The 15,626-nt window shown below is 40.5% G+C and overlaps 1 protein-coding gene across 1 annotated transcript; it reads left to right on the top strand.

The window, feature by feature from the left end:
• On the top strand, nucleotides 1–7,590 carry LOC145419167 (glutathione S-transferase Mu 6-like). The gene is made up of 5 exons (XM_080287409.1): nucleotides 1–36; nucleotides 2,048–2,191; nucleotides 2,440–2,619; nucleotides 6,213–6,308; nucleotides 7,234–7,590. The coding sequence occupies exons 1-5, from the start codon at nucleotides 1–3 to the stop codon at nucleotides 7,429–7,431; spliced, it is 654 nt and encodes a 217-aa protein (XP_080143535.1). The 3' UTR covers nucleotides 7,432–7,590.
• The last annotated feature ends 8,036 nt before the right edge of the window (nucleotides 7,591–15,626 follow it).

The following is a 15,626-nucleotide window of genomic DNA, read 5'->3' as shown; positions in this document are numbered from 1 at the left end:
ATGGCTCCCGTCTTGGGCTACTGGAAGATCCGTGCGGTAAGGTTACCTTCCCTCTGTCAGATATAAGAGCATCTTGATGCTGCACTAGCTACCACTTTAGTAACTGTGAAGGCATTCGACTACATGGCAACAACACACACGGTGCTAGATTCGTGCAATACTTGCCACTGACAGTACGGGTCACAGGATGCAGTGAGAGGTGCCAGTATCTTGTCCACTTATTTAGCCTGCATATTTGCGCGTGTCTCAATCGGAGGATGACAGAAAAGTATACGATGATCACTTCTGTTAATGCTTGTCAAAATAATAATTAGTTTTTGATAGTTTTGAGCAAAACATTTCTTTCTTTAACTTGCAAAAACAGCAATGTGAGCAGATTTTTTTTTTTTTTTTGCTTTAAATTAGTGAGATTCAGTGCTTTAAAAGTTAATGTATTATCCTACTGGGGTATGTATGCAAATAAATAAATTTAAAAATATTTATTTTATGCAATTTAATTATCAAACTAAAAACACACGTCTTCCCATAATACGCTACAATAACAATACACACGTCACTGATCTACATTCAAGATAAGTTGTTTTACGTGACCTTCAATAACTGGGGTTAGTACTAATTATCTCCAAAATTCAATACAGTTCGGCGGTGGTCACTGAGAAGGAGGCAGTCAAGTGGTCGAGTGTCTGACTGCCATTTGAAAGAACGCGAGAACAATCCAAAGCTGGGGCAGGGTAGAGAAATAAGGGAAGGTGATTTTTGCGCCCTTTCACTCCGATGACGTGTTCCTCTTTAATTTGTTGCTACTTTCAGTCAGTTTTATTCAGCTCTGCAGTGACGTTTTGAAGTACTTGAGTTGAATAAAGTCGCTCAATAAAAACATCTAATGGCAATAAAAATGAAATGAAAAATACGTCTTTAGTTCGAAGGGGTTAGTCTAAAGAGATCTTTCACAGATGAGAGAGGGAGAAAGAGAGAGGGAGAGAGAAAGAGAGAGAGAGAGAGAGAGAGAGAGAGAGAGAGAGAGAGAGAGAGAGAGAGAGAGAGAGAGAGAGAGAGAGAGAGAGAAATTTAACATCTGACTCTTTCAGTTACTTTAATGCACGGTAGAAACAATTATCATAAAACAGAAACACCACTTCAAAATATACTTGAAAATTTTGCACAGGGAAAATATCCTCTGCCATGGGGGGTTGCAACAGTGTAACTTCTTTGGCCCAAGGACGGCATTATTATTTGATTCTTGTTGCTGCCGTTCAGTGTTATGCAGACTGGAGCCCCCGCGTAGAGAAGTTAAAGAAGGTTGTATCTTACCCCTTTCAGCTGAGGATGTCTCGTGGGCTGAACAGAATCTGGAGGGTGATGTACAGAAATACTAAGATCATGTGTTTTTAGCCTCTTCTTACCATCTAGACGATTTAACTCTGCTTAGGACTGATGTTTAGTACTGGAGAGGTTATATACAGCCTTCAAAACCCCCTCCATTGTTAGAGAACCAGTCTTAACTAAAATATAATCGTCTGGTGATGGCAAAAATAAAATCGAAAACATGTCATCTGGTTGAAGGGGTCAAGGACAAAATTTTATTCCCCCACTCGTGTTTCTCTGCACGTCCCTCTTGTTGTCCTAATGTCTCAATCACTGAATGAAATCGTCTGCAGATAGCAAGATTAAACTGGCGAAAGGTGTCTTTGTATTGAAGATGTAATATTTCTGCCGTGTATGGAACCTCACTAAGGTTTCCTACCGTGCATGAAGCCACAATATTCATACCTTCAGTACCGTGGCTCTTTAATACTTTCCCACCGTTTCCTTTCAGAGTCCCACGTCTTTTTATACTTTCCATTTTTTCCGGCCAACGTTCCACCTCTTCCATGCTCTTTCCATTAATTTCTTCCTCCCATGTCCCATCTCCTCCATATTCTTCCTGTTTGTCCTTCCAGCGTCTCACCTCTTTCACACTTCCCATTCCCCCTTCTCTCTAGTAATAATAATAATAATAATAATAATAATAATAAAACACATTTAGAGCCACTATCACCACCCTCAGCTGGGGCAACCCATCAGACTGCTACTGGCCTACACGGAGACAAAGTTTGAAGACCGGACCTACACCACGGGCCTTGCGCCAGACTTCCTCCAGAAATCGGACTGGTTGCCTGTCAAGTACACACTCGGACTCAAGATCCCCAACGTGAGTCCAGTGCTTGTATTCTCGTCAGCTTAGGAGTCTCTCTAATATCTCATCTTTATCTGTTTGTTTTTGTTTATGGTGCTTCGTATGTGGCTCACTATAACAGTTTAATTTATCCTACTACAGATGTTTGTAATGAAGACAGTATTTCACACACACACACACACACACACAAGTAAATCACAGCCTGTATATAAAGTCAATTATTTAGGTGGTAGCTGGAAGGATTTTTTTTTTTTTTTTTTCAGCTGCCGTACTACATCGACGGTGACATAAAGATCACACAGTCCAACGCCATCTTGTACTACCTGGCTCGTAAACACAACCTGTGCGGCCAGACAGAGGAGGAGAGAATCGAGGTGGACGTGCTCTTCAACCAAGTGTTCGACATGCGCAAGGCATACTGGGAGTTTATCTCAGAAAAATTTGTAAGTATAATAATGATAATAATAATAATAATAATAATAATAATAATAATAACTAGTTGCCTATTCACATACTGTGTAGTCACAATAAGGAAGCTTCGCCACTACTATTTATGGTATATAAGGTATGAAATTTTGACACCATAAACAAGTTGGTGACCTTTAAAAGTAGTTCAAGGTCATTATTATTTGGAACATGTACTTAGATTAACTTTTTTTTTTTTTTTTTTTTTTTGTGTGTGTATCCGACTGTGGGCATAGGCTTCACAGCCTGCTATCAAGGCCCAGCAGTTAAGGTAGCGTCGTGTGTAATACAACAAGATCTGAAGACAAATGTCGGAAGAAATAAATGAAGCAAGAGTACATTTTAAATTTGTTTCAATAACGGGCTAACTGTATGCTTAACTGTAACTATATTCCTTTCAGATAATAAGAAGAAACACAGCTATGTTTCTGTAAAGTTACATCTTCGCAGCATTTCTGATTTTCTCTAAAATGTGTTACAAAGAAAACACTGAGCAGATTTGAATGCGGTACTTTCCACTAGACTAAATGGCAAAATAGTCAGCCAATATTCTCAGCAAACTTTTAAATCAGGGTACCTTCCTGTATAACATCATCGTGATATAAGAAAAAAAGTGCAAAGATAAATAATAATAATAGTAAAGCAATAAGCTTCGCCATTTATATGGCGAAGCTTAAGTTTAATAATACTTACCAAAACAATAAGCTTCACCATATACAGTATATGGCGAAACATAATAATAACAGTGATAATGATACTACTACTACTACTAGCAATATAAGGGTGTAGAATACTGTGAACAACTGCTTCTGGCCGTGGCTGCTAAGATTAACCCCTTTACTTTCAGAGCGTTTTTTTTTTTTTTTTTTAATATAATTCGTGTACGAAGTGCACGAAGCACACTAGGAGATCGTCTCTGAAAAATTCTTAAGTATAGAGAGAATTATGTAAGGATGGAAATGAAATCTCTCTGCTCCTGTATTAAGTTTCATCATTTAAAAGTTACATTATTGTTAGGCATATGACAGAGGAGCTAGTTGGAGAAGAACAAGGGGGATTTAGGAAGGGAAAAGGGTGTGTAGATCAGATATTAGTTCTAAGATGTTTAGTGGAGAAGTATCTAGAGAAGGGAAGGAAAGTGTATGCTGCCTTCATGGACTTGGAGAAAGCTTATGAAAGAATAGATAGGCAAGGTATGTGGAAGGTATTGAGAATATATGGAGTGGAGGGGAAATTGTTGAGTGCTGTGAAGAGTATGTACGAAGGAGCTAGGGCTACAGTGAATTGGATGATGAGCTGAGTGAGTTCTTTGATCTCAATGTGGGATTGAAACAGGGGTGTGTGATGTCTCCATGGCTGTTTAATATATATATGGATGGGGTTGTAAAGGAGGTGCAAGGTAGGGCAGTGGATGTGGGGGTGGCCCTAATGAATGAGGGTGAGATTTGAAAGCTTCCGGTGTTGCTGTTTGCTGATGATACAGTATTGTTGAGTGAAGATGAATGGGAGTTGCAAGGTTTTGTGAATGAATTTGGGACAGTGTGTAGGAGGAGGAAGCTGAAAGTTAATGTAAACAAAAGTAAAGTTATGGTGTTTGAGAGGAATGAAGTCACAGAGTGTGCAGTGAGATTGGATGGTGAGGATATGGAGAATGTGAGTGCATTCAAGTACTTGGGTAGTGTGATGAGTAAGGATGGAACTTTGGGGGATGAAGTACGTGAAAGGGTACAGCAGGGAAGAAAGGTTGTTGGTACACTGAAAGCAGTGATGAGAAATAGGGAGGTGAGTATGGAAGTTAAGAAGTCACTGCATGATGGTATTGTGATCCCTACCCTGACGTATGGAAGCGAGGTGTGGACCTTGCAAGAGGGGAACAAGTCAAGAGTGAGAGCAGTGGAAATGAGTTACTTGAGAGGAGCATGTGGAGTGACGTGGAGGGACAGGTTGACGAATGAAGAAGTGAAGGAACATTGTGGGGTAGATGTGGATGTGGTTGAAAAGATTAGGAGAAATACACTGAGGTGGTTTGGACATGTGGAGAGAATGGAGAATGAAAGACTGACTAAGAGGGTGTATGTAGGTGAGGTGGAGGGAGGGAGAGGGAGAGGTAGACCGAGGATGAGGTGGAGGGATGGAGTTGAGAGGTATATGAGGGAGGGGGGGGGTGAGTTGGGGGGAGGGGAGTCAAATGGTGGGTGACAGAATGATTTGGAGGCGTTTTGTCTGCGGCCACCCTTTGCGGGATTAGGGCGTCGGGCTATAGATAGATAGATAGACGATGATGTCTTGTACAGACAGGCGATTTGTTCATCTTGCTGAGAGATCTTTGACTGAAGAGGCTATTGAACACTTTCTATCCTCTTTACCACAAAACTCTCTCCAAAGCTGAACAAAATCGTCTAGAGGTAGCAAGAATAATATGCAGAGGACGTCTTGGCATGGGTTAGTTCTTCGTCTTGTACTCATTATGATCAAGACTTCATTAAGCCTAGTTAGGGTCAGGTTTCACTTAAAAGCGTAGGGGTAAGTGGAAGATAAATGTGTGAAGAACGAAATGTGGAAACTTAGGCACGAAGGAGTTGACCCAAGACAGAAATGGGTGGATGAATTATGTATGGAGATCAACATAACCAAGGCTGTGCCTCATACTTATCTTTGTGAATGTGGTGGAAGGAATTACCTTATTTCACAAGTATTTTTAAGTTCATTCAAAAGTAGAGAACAACTCTTTGTCGATAAATTTTACATGTGAAGTGAATCCAAGACTTCGAAGATTTGAATGATAAATGTCAGTGTGGATCATTTCACTGCGCTCTGTCTTGATTGGTTTCCTATTGGTATAGCGTTTCATTTATATCTATGAATCCTACACACTTCAATTATTCCTGGTGAGTAAAACGGTGATGATGATGATGATAATGATGTTAGCTACAAGCACAACACAGAACAAAGACTGGACAGAACTAGGACTTATCGTTACATTTATCAGTGGATATTTTTTATGACGATCTTTTTTCAAGCGACTGATAATGCCTGTCGTTAGCCAGCGTAAAGTTACCAAGTCATCATCCGTCATCTAGCAGCTAATGAAGATAGTTTTCAACCCATGAATGATGGGAGGTTTGCATATGACAAGCAATATCGCCTGGAGTTAGCCAGGGTAAAATAAGTAAATTATCGACCGTCGTTTAGAACGTAGAGCAACACTTTTAAGATAAATCGTATATTTATGACATACTAAAATATTACCTTTTGATTTGACAACACTTGGACTTACATGTTTTTCTGTCACTTGTGGCATAATGTGAGCAAATATAAATTAATTGAATCAACTGTATGGATTTACCTATTGAGAAGCAATTTAAAAATTAAAAATCCTTCAATTTTTTCCTTCGTATGGTATTACTTTTGAAGCTTGAATGTATCCATATCCTGTGCTAACGTAAGGTTTCCTAGGCAATATCTAAATGGGTGGGTATATGGGTGATGGAGAGCAACAAAATTTATGACTTCCAGCGTCTTATTTATTTATTTTTTGTCTGTTAACTGTTGCCGTATTCACCCACCACAGGACACACACAGGGAGCAGTACATGAAGGCGCTGAAAGACCAACTGAAAATAGTTTCTGACTACTTGGGCACCAAGAAATTTTTGCTAGGTGACCAGGTAAGTGTTAGTTTCCTGGTAGTAAATGGTCATCTTAGTTATTATAGGCTACTGTCGGCAGTAGCTGATGTAAAGTGATTTTTTTCCCTTCAGTTGTTAGATGCTTACTACTGTTTTGACTGTGGAGGCACAAATATAAGTTTTGTCTTAAATGAAGCGATATTTATACCGCTCCTCACTTGCTTATGACAGGCCGGTGAGGTGGTCGAATAAGCGGGCTTTTACACCATCAAAGTGTGGTACGAGTGTGAACATTGGTTCATATAAATATAATTACATATAATATAAGCTTAAAATGTTTTTCACTGATTATATAGTTCTAAGACTTATATTCAACCTCATTAGATTGATTCATAGTGATACAATTGACTAAACTTCACAGGCCATACCATGGAAACTGTCTCTGTGATTGTGGTGAAGTTCCAGCCAACCACTTCATACTGTCTTTTCACACTGACCCCGAAATCAGAAATATCCTGATGCAAATTGTCCACTCTTGTAGGTGTAGGAAAAAATGGAAAACCCCTCTTTTTTCGGGAGGGAAGGGGATGGGCAGAAGGCAGCGTTTTGGAAATTCAATGTCTCTCGTCACTGCAGTAACTCTTGCACTGAGACTCTGATTGCTAAAAACGTAATCAAAGGAACGGGGGTGCTCTTTTTAAATAAATTCAGTTCTACGCGATCGGACAATATACGTCAATATATCCAAGGGGCCTGTATGCGAACAGTGCTTGCTAAAACCAAACGATTTTATTTAGCTCTGGTGAGGCATTCGGAACTGAATGGGTTAAATATAGCATTCGTTAATCCCTTTACCACGAGAGACCTATCCTAAATTGAATAAAATCTTAAGTAGCAAGAATATACTAAAGAAAAATAAATGTCAACCAAGTGAAAGGATTAAACTCTTATTTTGTTCTACCAGGTGACACTGCCTGATTTCCCACTGTACGAGCTGCTAGACATTCACCTGAAGCTGGATCCAGACTGTCTGAAGGAGACACACAACCTGCAAGAGCTTCACCGCCGCTTCGAGGAGCTGCCGACCATCAAGAAGTACATGGCCTCGCCCAAGTTCATAAAGTCTCCACTGAACTGGCCAGGAGCGAAATGGAGTGCATGAAATATGATATAAATGTGGCCAGATCAAATGCTGTGAACTCTTCTTAAACAAAATAAAAAGAACAAAAAACATGAATTTCTTTTTCCAAGCATATTGAAGCTATCATTAAAGCATACAATTATCGCTCAAGGAAGAACATAAAACCGAGTGTTCAGTGGATAGGGAAAAGAATATGTTTGTTAATTATATGGAGTATCTATAAAACTCTTTATTTTAAAAAATCTACGTAGATCACGGAATATTATTAAACGTCCAGTATTAATTACGAATATGAGATTCTTGAAGATCCAAGGTCCATCAGAATGACGTGCTTCACAGGATGATGCAGATCTGGCTGCCAATAATGCTGGTGGTCTCTCCTAGCTTCCTGCATCTTATCTCATTAACTGTTAGCCTGGTATGGAACAAAGCATCAACCAATGGGTCAGAGCGGAAGAATGTGGAAGAGATATTTGTTCTGCGGTGTACTGACTGACACTTAGGATGATGACGAGGACGATGATGATGATAACATCTAAGAAGTTGTACTGTTTAAAGTCGCAAACGGAAAGCTGTTAACTTGAGTCATCTCACATGATCAAAGTGGGCAGTTTTGATTTTTTTGAACATGAAGCCTTCTAGAAAGTCTGTATTTATGAATGGTTATTTTGGAAATCTAAACATCGTACTTAGTTTCATGTTTGCATACAGTACTGTATGTCAAAAGTATTGGTTTACTCTCACGCTTTCAAGTGTCACGAATACAATACTGCAAACCTGACTGTCAAATTGTGGTTTTTATCTGTTTCTAACTGCCTTCAATATACTCTTCTTTTTATATTCTAATGCATTTCAGACATGCTTACTCTTACCATGTGAACTAGTGTTCATGTTCCGTATTCCATTCAAGTCGAGGCAAATATCATAACTGTGAGCAGTGCCAGTGTATCTGCTGTTCTTATTCTTAATGACCTACGTGACAAGAACGGTGTGTGCCGTTTTACCATGACTGTAAGGTTTACAGGAATGTCAAACTCTGCGTCATACCCAATGCAGCGATGACCTTGGAAACATGCTGAAGGACGATTACTTTCTCATATCTTACACGTTTTGGAGTTGCAGGGTAATATCATTTTACACGTAAACGCAAATACAATCTCAACAAACATCATTCATTATAAATGGCATGAAATGATAAGCCTTCCTACAGCATAAGGCAAGCATTTAGAAAATAAACTTAATGAGCTGAATCTTGCTTGATGTGCTAGAGTTCGTCTATGCAGATTAAAGGACCAATTGTACCAGTAATTAGTCACTTATTTTGGCGCCTAGTACATTTCATGGGATTCTTTTCTGACTGAATAATTCACATTTGCCAGATGCTCTGCTGGATATGTGGCCAGCTGATCACCTGATAGTAGAATACACCACCATGAGTGACGGTTTTGCCTTGTGCACATATTTAATTCTTCTTACGTCAGAGGCGTCATTTTTTTGTCTGCCCTCCAGTGTTCTGAGTTAGGAGAGCATGGCCACTTATCCCTACGCTTGAAAGTGGACAAAAAAGAAGTGACTGCTCTCGTCATCGTTATCACAGTTCGGAACAAAATGGATCTATTATTCATTCATTCGTTCATTCTTTTTTCTACCGTATAGTATGTGGGGGCGCATTATATTTCCTTCCACGAACTCCCTAAAATGACAGTGTATTTTTTTGATGTTCTTTTCACATTCTTTATATGAAAGTAAGATATCAACATACAGTAAATAGTTTTATATACTATAACAGTAGCCGTGTGTGTGTGTGTGTGTGTGTGTGTGTATTTTGGGCAGCCGAAACTACACATTCAAGTGGCATCAAAATTGGCACAAAAATCGCAAAAAATTCGCTGATGTAAAAAAAAACTTTGTCCCATCACGATTGAAAAACTTTTACTATATTTATGAGCGATCACATTTTGACCAAAGAACACTGCTCCCGGAGCCCGACATAGGATCTCCGTAGAATTTTTTGCCCAGAGGTAGAACTAAAATAAACTGGATTCCATTACCGAAGCGCAAATAACACGATCAATTGGTTAGCTGCAAAAAATCCAAGTGACAACGTTACACTAGAACAGCACATAAACGCGAGAGCCCTCCGCAGGAGCAAGTGCAATGGGCCCAAGGGGCCCACGAGCACTTGTCTAAAATGCTATAGCAGTAGCCGTGTGTGTGTGTGTGTGTGTGTGTGTGTGTGTGTGTGTGTGTGTATTTTGGGGAAGCTGACTCTATACATTCAAATCGCACCAAAATTGGCACAGAAATCGCAATGATGTGAAAAAACTTGGTCCCATCACGATTGGAAAACTTTTACTATATTTAATGAGTGATCACATTTTGACCAAAGAAAACGCCACTCCTGGCGCCTGGCATAGGATCTCCGTAGAATTTTTTGCCCACAGATAGAACTACGGTAAAGTATTTTGGACTAGCGTTCGGACAACTTGGGTTTCTTTCCCGAAATAACACGACCAATTGGTTAGCTGCAAAAAATCCAAGTGACAACGTTACACTAGAACAGCACATAAACGCGAGAGCCCTCCGCAGGAGCAAGTGCGAGGACCTCAAAGGGCCCACGAGCACTTGTCTAATATACTATAGCAGTAGCTGTGTGTGTGTGTGTGTGTGTGTGTGTGTGTGTGTTTTGGGCAGACGAAACTACACATTCAAATCGCACCGAAATTGGCACAGAAATCGCAATGATGTGAAAAAACTCGGTCCCATCACAATTGAAAAACTTTTACTATATTTAATGAGCGATCACATTTTCACCAAAAAAACGCCACTCCTGGCACCCGGCATAGGATCTCCGTAGAAGTTTTTGCCCACAAGTAGAACTACAGTAAAGTATTTCGGACATGCGTTTGGACAACTTGGGTTCCATTCCCGAAATAACATGACCAATTGGTTAGCTGCAAAAAATCCAAGTGACATTACACTAGAACAGCATTTAAACGTGAGAGCCCTCCGCAGGAGCAAGTGCGAGGGGCCTAAAGGGCCCACGAGCACTTGTCAGTAATACTATACGAATAAGCGTTGTCTGTGTCTGTGTGTGTCTGTCCACATTTGACCCCCTCGGATATCTACGTGCCATACATTAAAAGACGCGGAACGACGAGCTGACAACGATGGTGTAAATCATAATTACGTGTGGTCAGTTGCACGCGAGCTACACACATTTTCGTGGCGGATTCTTCACCAGACACTGGAAACCCTCTACATGTAATACCACTGGACGGAATGAGTAAGCTGAGTGCCCTCTTTAGAATAATCGCTTAGAGGTCCGATGTTTTGTTTTTCACATGGTTTTTAAACGAAAAAAGGACAGGGGTGCTGATAATTTTTTTTTTTTTATGTGAGGAAGAACGAACCAAAGACCACGAGCTCGCAATAAATGTTCCCTCCAAGAGAAAAACAAAATACGAGAGTCAAATTCAAGATCCTATCATTTCGAGATGCCTGGACAAACTGCATTTGAAAAACTGGAGATCATAGGAAGCAGGAAATACAGACAGAGGGAGTCAGTTCCAGAGTTGACCTGTTGCATAAATGAAGGACTGGGAGTAACGGTTAACTCCTGCATTAGAGAGCTGGACAGAAAAGGGATGAGAGTTTGCTGCTAGACGGGTGCTACGTGCCCATAGTAGAGATGGAGGAATGCAAGCAGATAGTTCAGAAGAGCAACGACCATTGAAGTAGGGATAGAAAAGAGATAAAGACGCAACAGTGCAGCGAAGAGACAGAGGTTGAAGGGAGCCAGTAAGAGGAGGAGAGTTAATGAGACGAAAAACCTTTGATTCTACCCTATTGAGAAGAGCTGTACATGGGGAACCTCCCCACACATGAGAGTTGTACTCCACACAGGGGTGGATAAAACCCCTGTATAGAGTCAACAACTGTGCAGGAGTAAAGAAGGAATGGAGTCGGCTTAGCACACCTGATCTTTTGGAAGCAGTTTTTACAAGAGATGTTTTTCAAGATAATTCCCGAGTGAATGATACCCCAAACATATTCAAGGATGATGCAGGATTAAGCTGAATATTATTAAACATTAGTGGGTATACATATGGAAGATTTTATTGGGTTGATAGGTGTAAGAACTGAGTCTTTGATGTATTAAAAACAACAATATTATTTTTACCCCGTCAGAGATACGAGCCAAGTCAGACATTAGGTGTGCCATAGCCTCATCCTTTGTTTGTTGAAGTAACTGCTGAGATGGGCGTTGCGGGAACCAAATGGAAAGGTGAAGGGTGGAGTCATCAGCGTATGGGTGGATAGAGTTAGATGTACAGCTTAGAAGGTCACTGATGAATACAAGGAAGAGAGTTGGTGATAGGACAGAGCTTGCGGAACACCACTGTTGATAGATCTAGGAGAAGAACGATGGCCGTCTACAACAACGGCTATAGAACGACCAGCAAGGAAGCTAGAGATGAAGGCACAGACAGAAGGATAGAAACCGTAAGAGGGCAGTTTGGAAATTAAAGATTTATGCCAGACTCGATCGAAAGCCTTTGAGATGTCAAGTGCAATAGCAAAGCTTTCGCCAAAGTCCCGAACGGAGGATGACCAGGAGTCTGAAAGGTAGGTGAGAAGATCGCCAGTGGAGTGTCTCTGACGGAACCCATACTGATGATCAGAAAGAAGGTTGTGATAGGAAAGATGCTTTAAAATTTTTCTATTAAGAATTAACTAGAAAACTTTTGAGATACATGATGTTAAAGCAATTGGACGATAGTTAAAGGGTTGGGAATGGTCACTCTTCTTTGGGACTGGCTGAATGAGAGCAAACTTCCAGCAAGAAGGAAAGGTACAAGTTGATAGACAAAGGCGAAAGAGTTTGCCCAGGCAGGATGTAAGCACAGAAGCACAGCTCTTGAGAACAACAGGAGGGACTCCGTCAGGCCCATATGCCTTGAAAGTATTGAGGCCTGTGATGGCAGAAAATACATCAGCTGAAGAAATTTTAATGTCAGCCATGAGGAAGTCGGATGTGGGAAGTGATGGAGTAACAGCACCGGAATCGTCTAAGGTGGAATTGGAGCAGAAAGTCTGGGTGAAGAGATCTGCTTTATCAGTAGAAGAAATAGCTACAGAGCCATCAGAGTAGAAAAGAGGAGGGAAAGATGATGAGGTAAAGTTGTTAGAAAGGTTTCTGGCAAGGTGCCAGAAGGAGCGAGAAGAATTCGAGTTGGAGAGTTGAGAGCATATAGTACAGATGAAATTATTTTTAGCAGAGAGAAGAACAGACTTAGCATGATTCCGGGCAGAAACATATAAAAGATGTGATTCAGGGATGGGTTGGCTTTGGTACCTTTTATAGGCCCCCTCCTTGTTGGGAACAGCATTAGAACAAACGTGATTAAACCAAGGCTTTCTTGCATTAGTCAAAGGATATGAGAAAGGAATGTATGCTTCCATGCCCAAGAGAATAACCTCCGTAATGCGCAAGGCACACTCAGATGTCTCCCGGCCATGGAAGCAATAATCATTCCAGTGAAAATTAAAGAAGTACTGCCTGAGGGCCTCCCAGTCCGCAGCTCCAAAGTGCCACCGACGACATTTCTTTGGAAGGTTCACAGGCCGTACTGGAGCAATAGGACAGGTTAAGGTGATAAGGCTGTGATCGGAGGAGCCCAACGAAGAGAAAAGATTAACAGTGTAAGGAGAAGGATTAGTTGTAAGGAAGAGGTCCTTTTCCGTGTTTGGTGTGCCACAGCATACATTAAGCTTTCTTCTCTACTCCTTACTCTCAAGTTATTACAATCATACTACTACTACTGCTACTACTACTACTACTACTACTACTACTACTACTACTAACAATAATAATAATAATCCTATTCTTATTATGTAGCCTCAGTAAGGATTAAGGAACTCTGCCGAATGGAATATAGAGTATGTTTAATATAAACAAGATCGGAAGATCCTATGGTTACGTCTTGTGTAACAGCAACAAGATCTGAAGACAAAGGTGTTGAAGAACGCATGTGTAAATTTTACGTTTGTCTCGATAACAGTCAAACTTTGTGCCTAAGTAACCGTATTCCTTTCAGATCATAAAGGGGATCACAGCTATGTATATGGAAAGTTACAGTTTAAAGCTTTTGTGGTTTTCTCTAAAACGTGTTGCAAAGAACGAACTAAGCAGATTTGAATTTGGTTCTTTCCACTAGGCTAAATGGCAAAATATTAAGCCAAAGCTATTTGGTAAGCACTTTTGTCATGGGAGTTTCAACCAAATAGCTGTATCTCAATTAGTTTCTGATGTATTTCAATTTCAAATATGCAATTTGTAGAGTAAAAATAAGTACATCACCTTCCAAGATAGGTCAAAATCATTTATATTTGGCACAAGGACTTGGATTATCCTTGGGTACCTTCTTGTGTAATATCAAGATCGAAGAAAAAAAATGCAAAGAAAAATAATAATACTGACGAAAACAAGAAGCTTCGCTATTTATATGGCGAAGCTTAATAACTACAGAGCACTCAGAGAGCGCATACCTCCTCCAATGCCATTGCCATTAAAATGGACCCGTAGCCGGATTCGGATCCGTGGAGGTATTGTGTGGAAACCCAAATTTAATCAATTGTTTCTTGACCCAAGGTGCACTCCTCCAAAATATTTTGTTGAAATTCATCAAGAACTTTTGGAGATACTGTGCGGATACCTAGGATCTAGATGCGGATCCGAATCCCAAACAAAATTTAATTAATCCTTTCCCGGCTAATGGCCCACCCTTCTACAAAATTTTGGTTAAATTCATGGAGAACTTTTGGAGATACCACGTGGACAAACAAACAGACAAACATTGGTAACTTCGTTGGCGGAGGTAAAAATATCAATAGGCATACCACCATGAACACCATCATAGTATTATCTGAACACATCGGATTTAAGCACTGTGTCGTCATTTGTTACTCCTTACCATATTCACCATTCCATGCATCCCCAAATGGTTATTACCTCGCCCGGACGGAGTCCGAGTAGTTATTGTTTTTGGTCGAGTTTGTTTTTGTTTGTTTGTTTGTTTGTCTGTTTGTTATCTTTGTTAGCAACATTACGAAAAACACGACTGAATGAAATTACAAGAAACTTTCAGGATGTGTAGGCACTGGTCCCAAAAGAAACTGATGAAATTTTGGAGGTAATCGAGCAAAAGTTTCAGGGCGACGAGACTGGGACGATCAACACCATCTCTAGGTTGTTCTGCCTCAACCCAGTCGACATGATGCCGGGCAGCACGTTTCCCTTCTGTATCCAGCACCACCACCAGGAACGTCAGCCAGGAACGACGCTCGCCCCGACGTTTCAAAACTTACCATAGATCTTTCCCGGAAATATGTTCAATGTGTTTCCCAGGCAACATTACTTGGTTCTAATCTAACCTAGCCTAGCGTTTACCTATCCCACTAGGGCTGCCTGTCTGAGGGCGGTGGTGCTGAATCGTAATACAGAAGGGAAATATGCTGCCGGGCATGGCTAAATCAGTAACATCATTGAGAATGAATATATCAGTATTATTACGGCGAGAATTAGGTATTTCACAGTATGGAACGTGTTCTGTAAGTTGCTTGAGATCAGGGAATAATACCGTCAAATAATATAACTACTTGAATTGAAATAACTCCACTGGTAACGAGAAGAGCACAGGCGAAAATAGGCCTCAAGCAAAGGCATTCCTGTGTTGGTTGTCAGGTATTAATTCAAGCATTCGTAGGAGGCTTTACTTTCAGTGTGCTCTAGCTTAGTTATATATTATTGCTTTTATACCCAATGATGCATGATTCCCTGGTAGATGCTTCAGAACTACCAACTGGCAGCCGCGCCAACGAGAAGCATGTTTGATTCCTTCAAGAGCAAGACGCACATCACAACCCAGATGCCACGTTGTGATGTATACTATGCCAAGTAATCGTTGTCCACGTTTTAACATACACGATTTTTTTTCTTTTTTAAAATCCATTTTAATGAGAAAATAATATATTTTCTATTAACAGTTGACAGTGAACTTGATTATCTCTGACAAAACTGTATTCTGGGTTCGCACGGTGGTGAGTCGCTGAGGTTCATATCCAGTGTTTCCAACCTTGCCCTTGTACTCAGCCCTCAGTGTGTCGTAGGTGCTGTTCACTCATATACTGCACTCCCCGCCTCCGCACCTATT

This window comes from Coenobita brevimanus, chromosome 14 (assembly GCF_032717465.1).
Source record: "Coenobita brevimanus isolate Jiangsu-jjx chromosome 14, ASM3271746v2, whole genome shotgun sequence".
NCBI classification, from domain to species: Eukaryota; Metazoa; Arthropoda; class Malacostraca; order Decapoda; family Coenobitidae; genus Coenobita; species Coenobita brevimanus.
The sequence above is the reverse complement of the archived record's forward strand: the minus strand, read 5'-3'. Positions and strand labels throughout refer to the sequence as shown.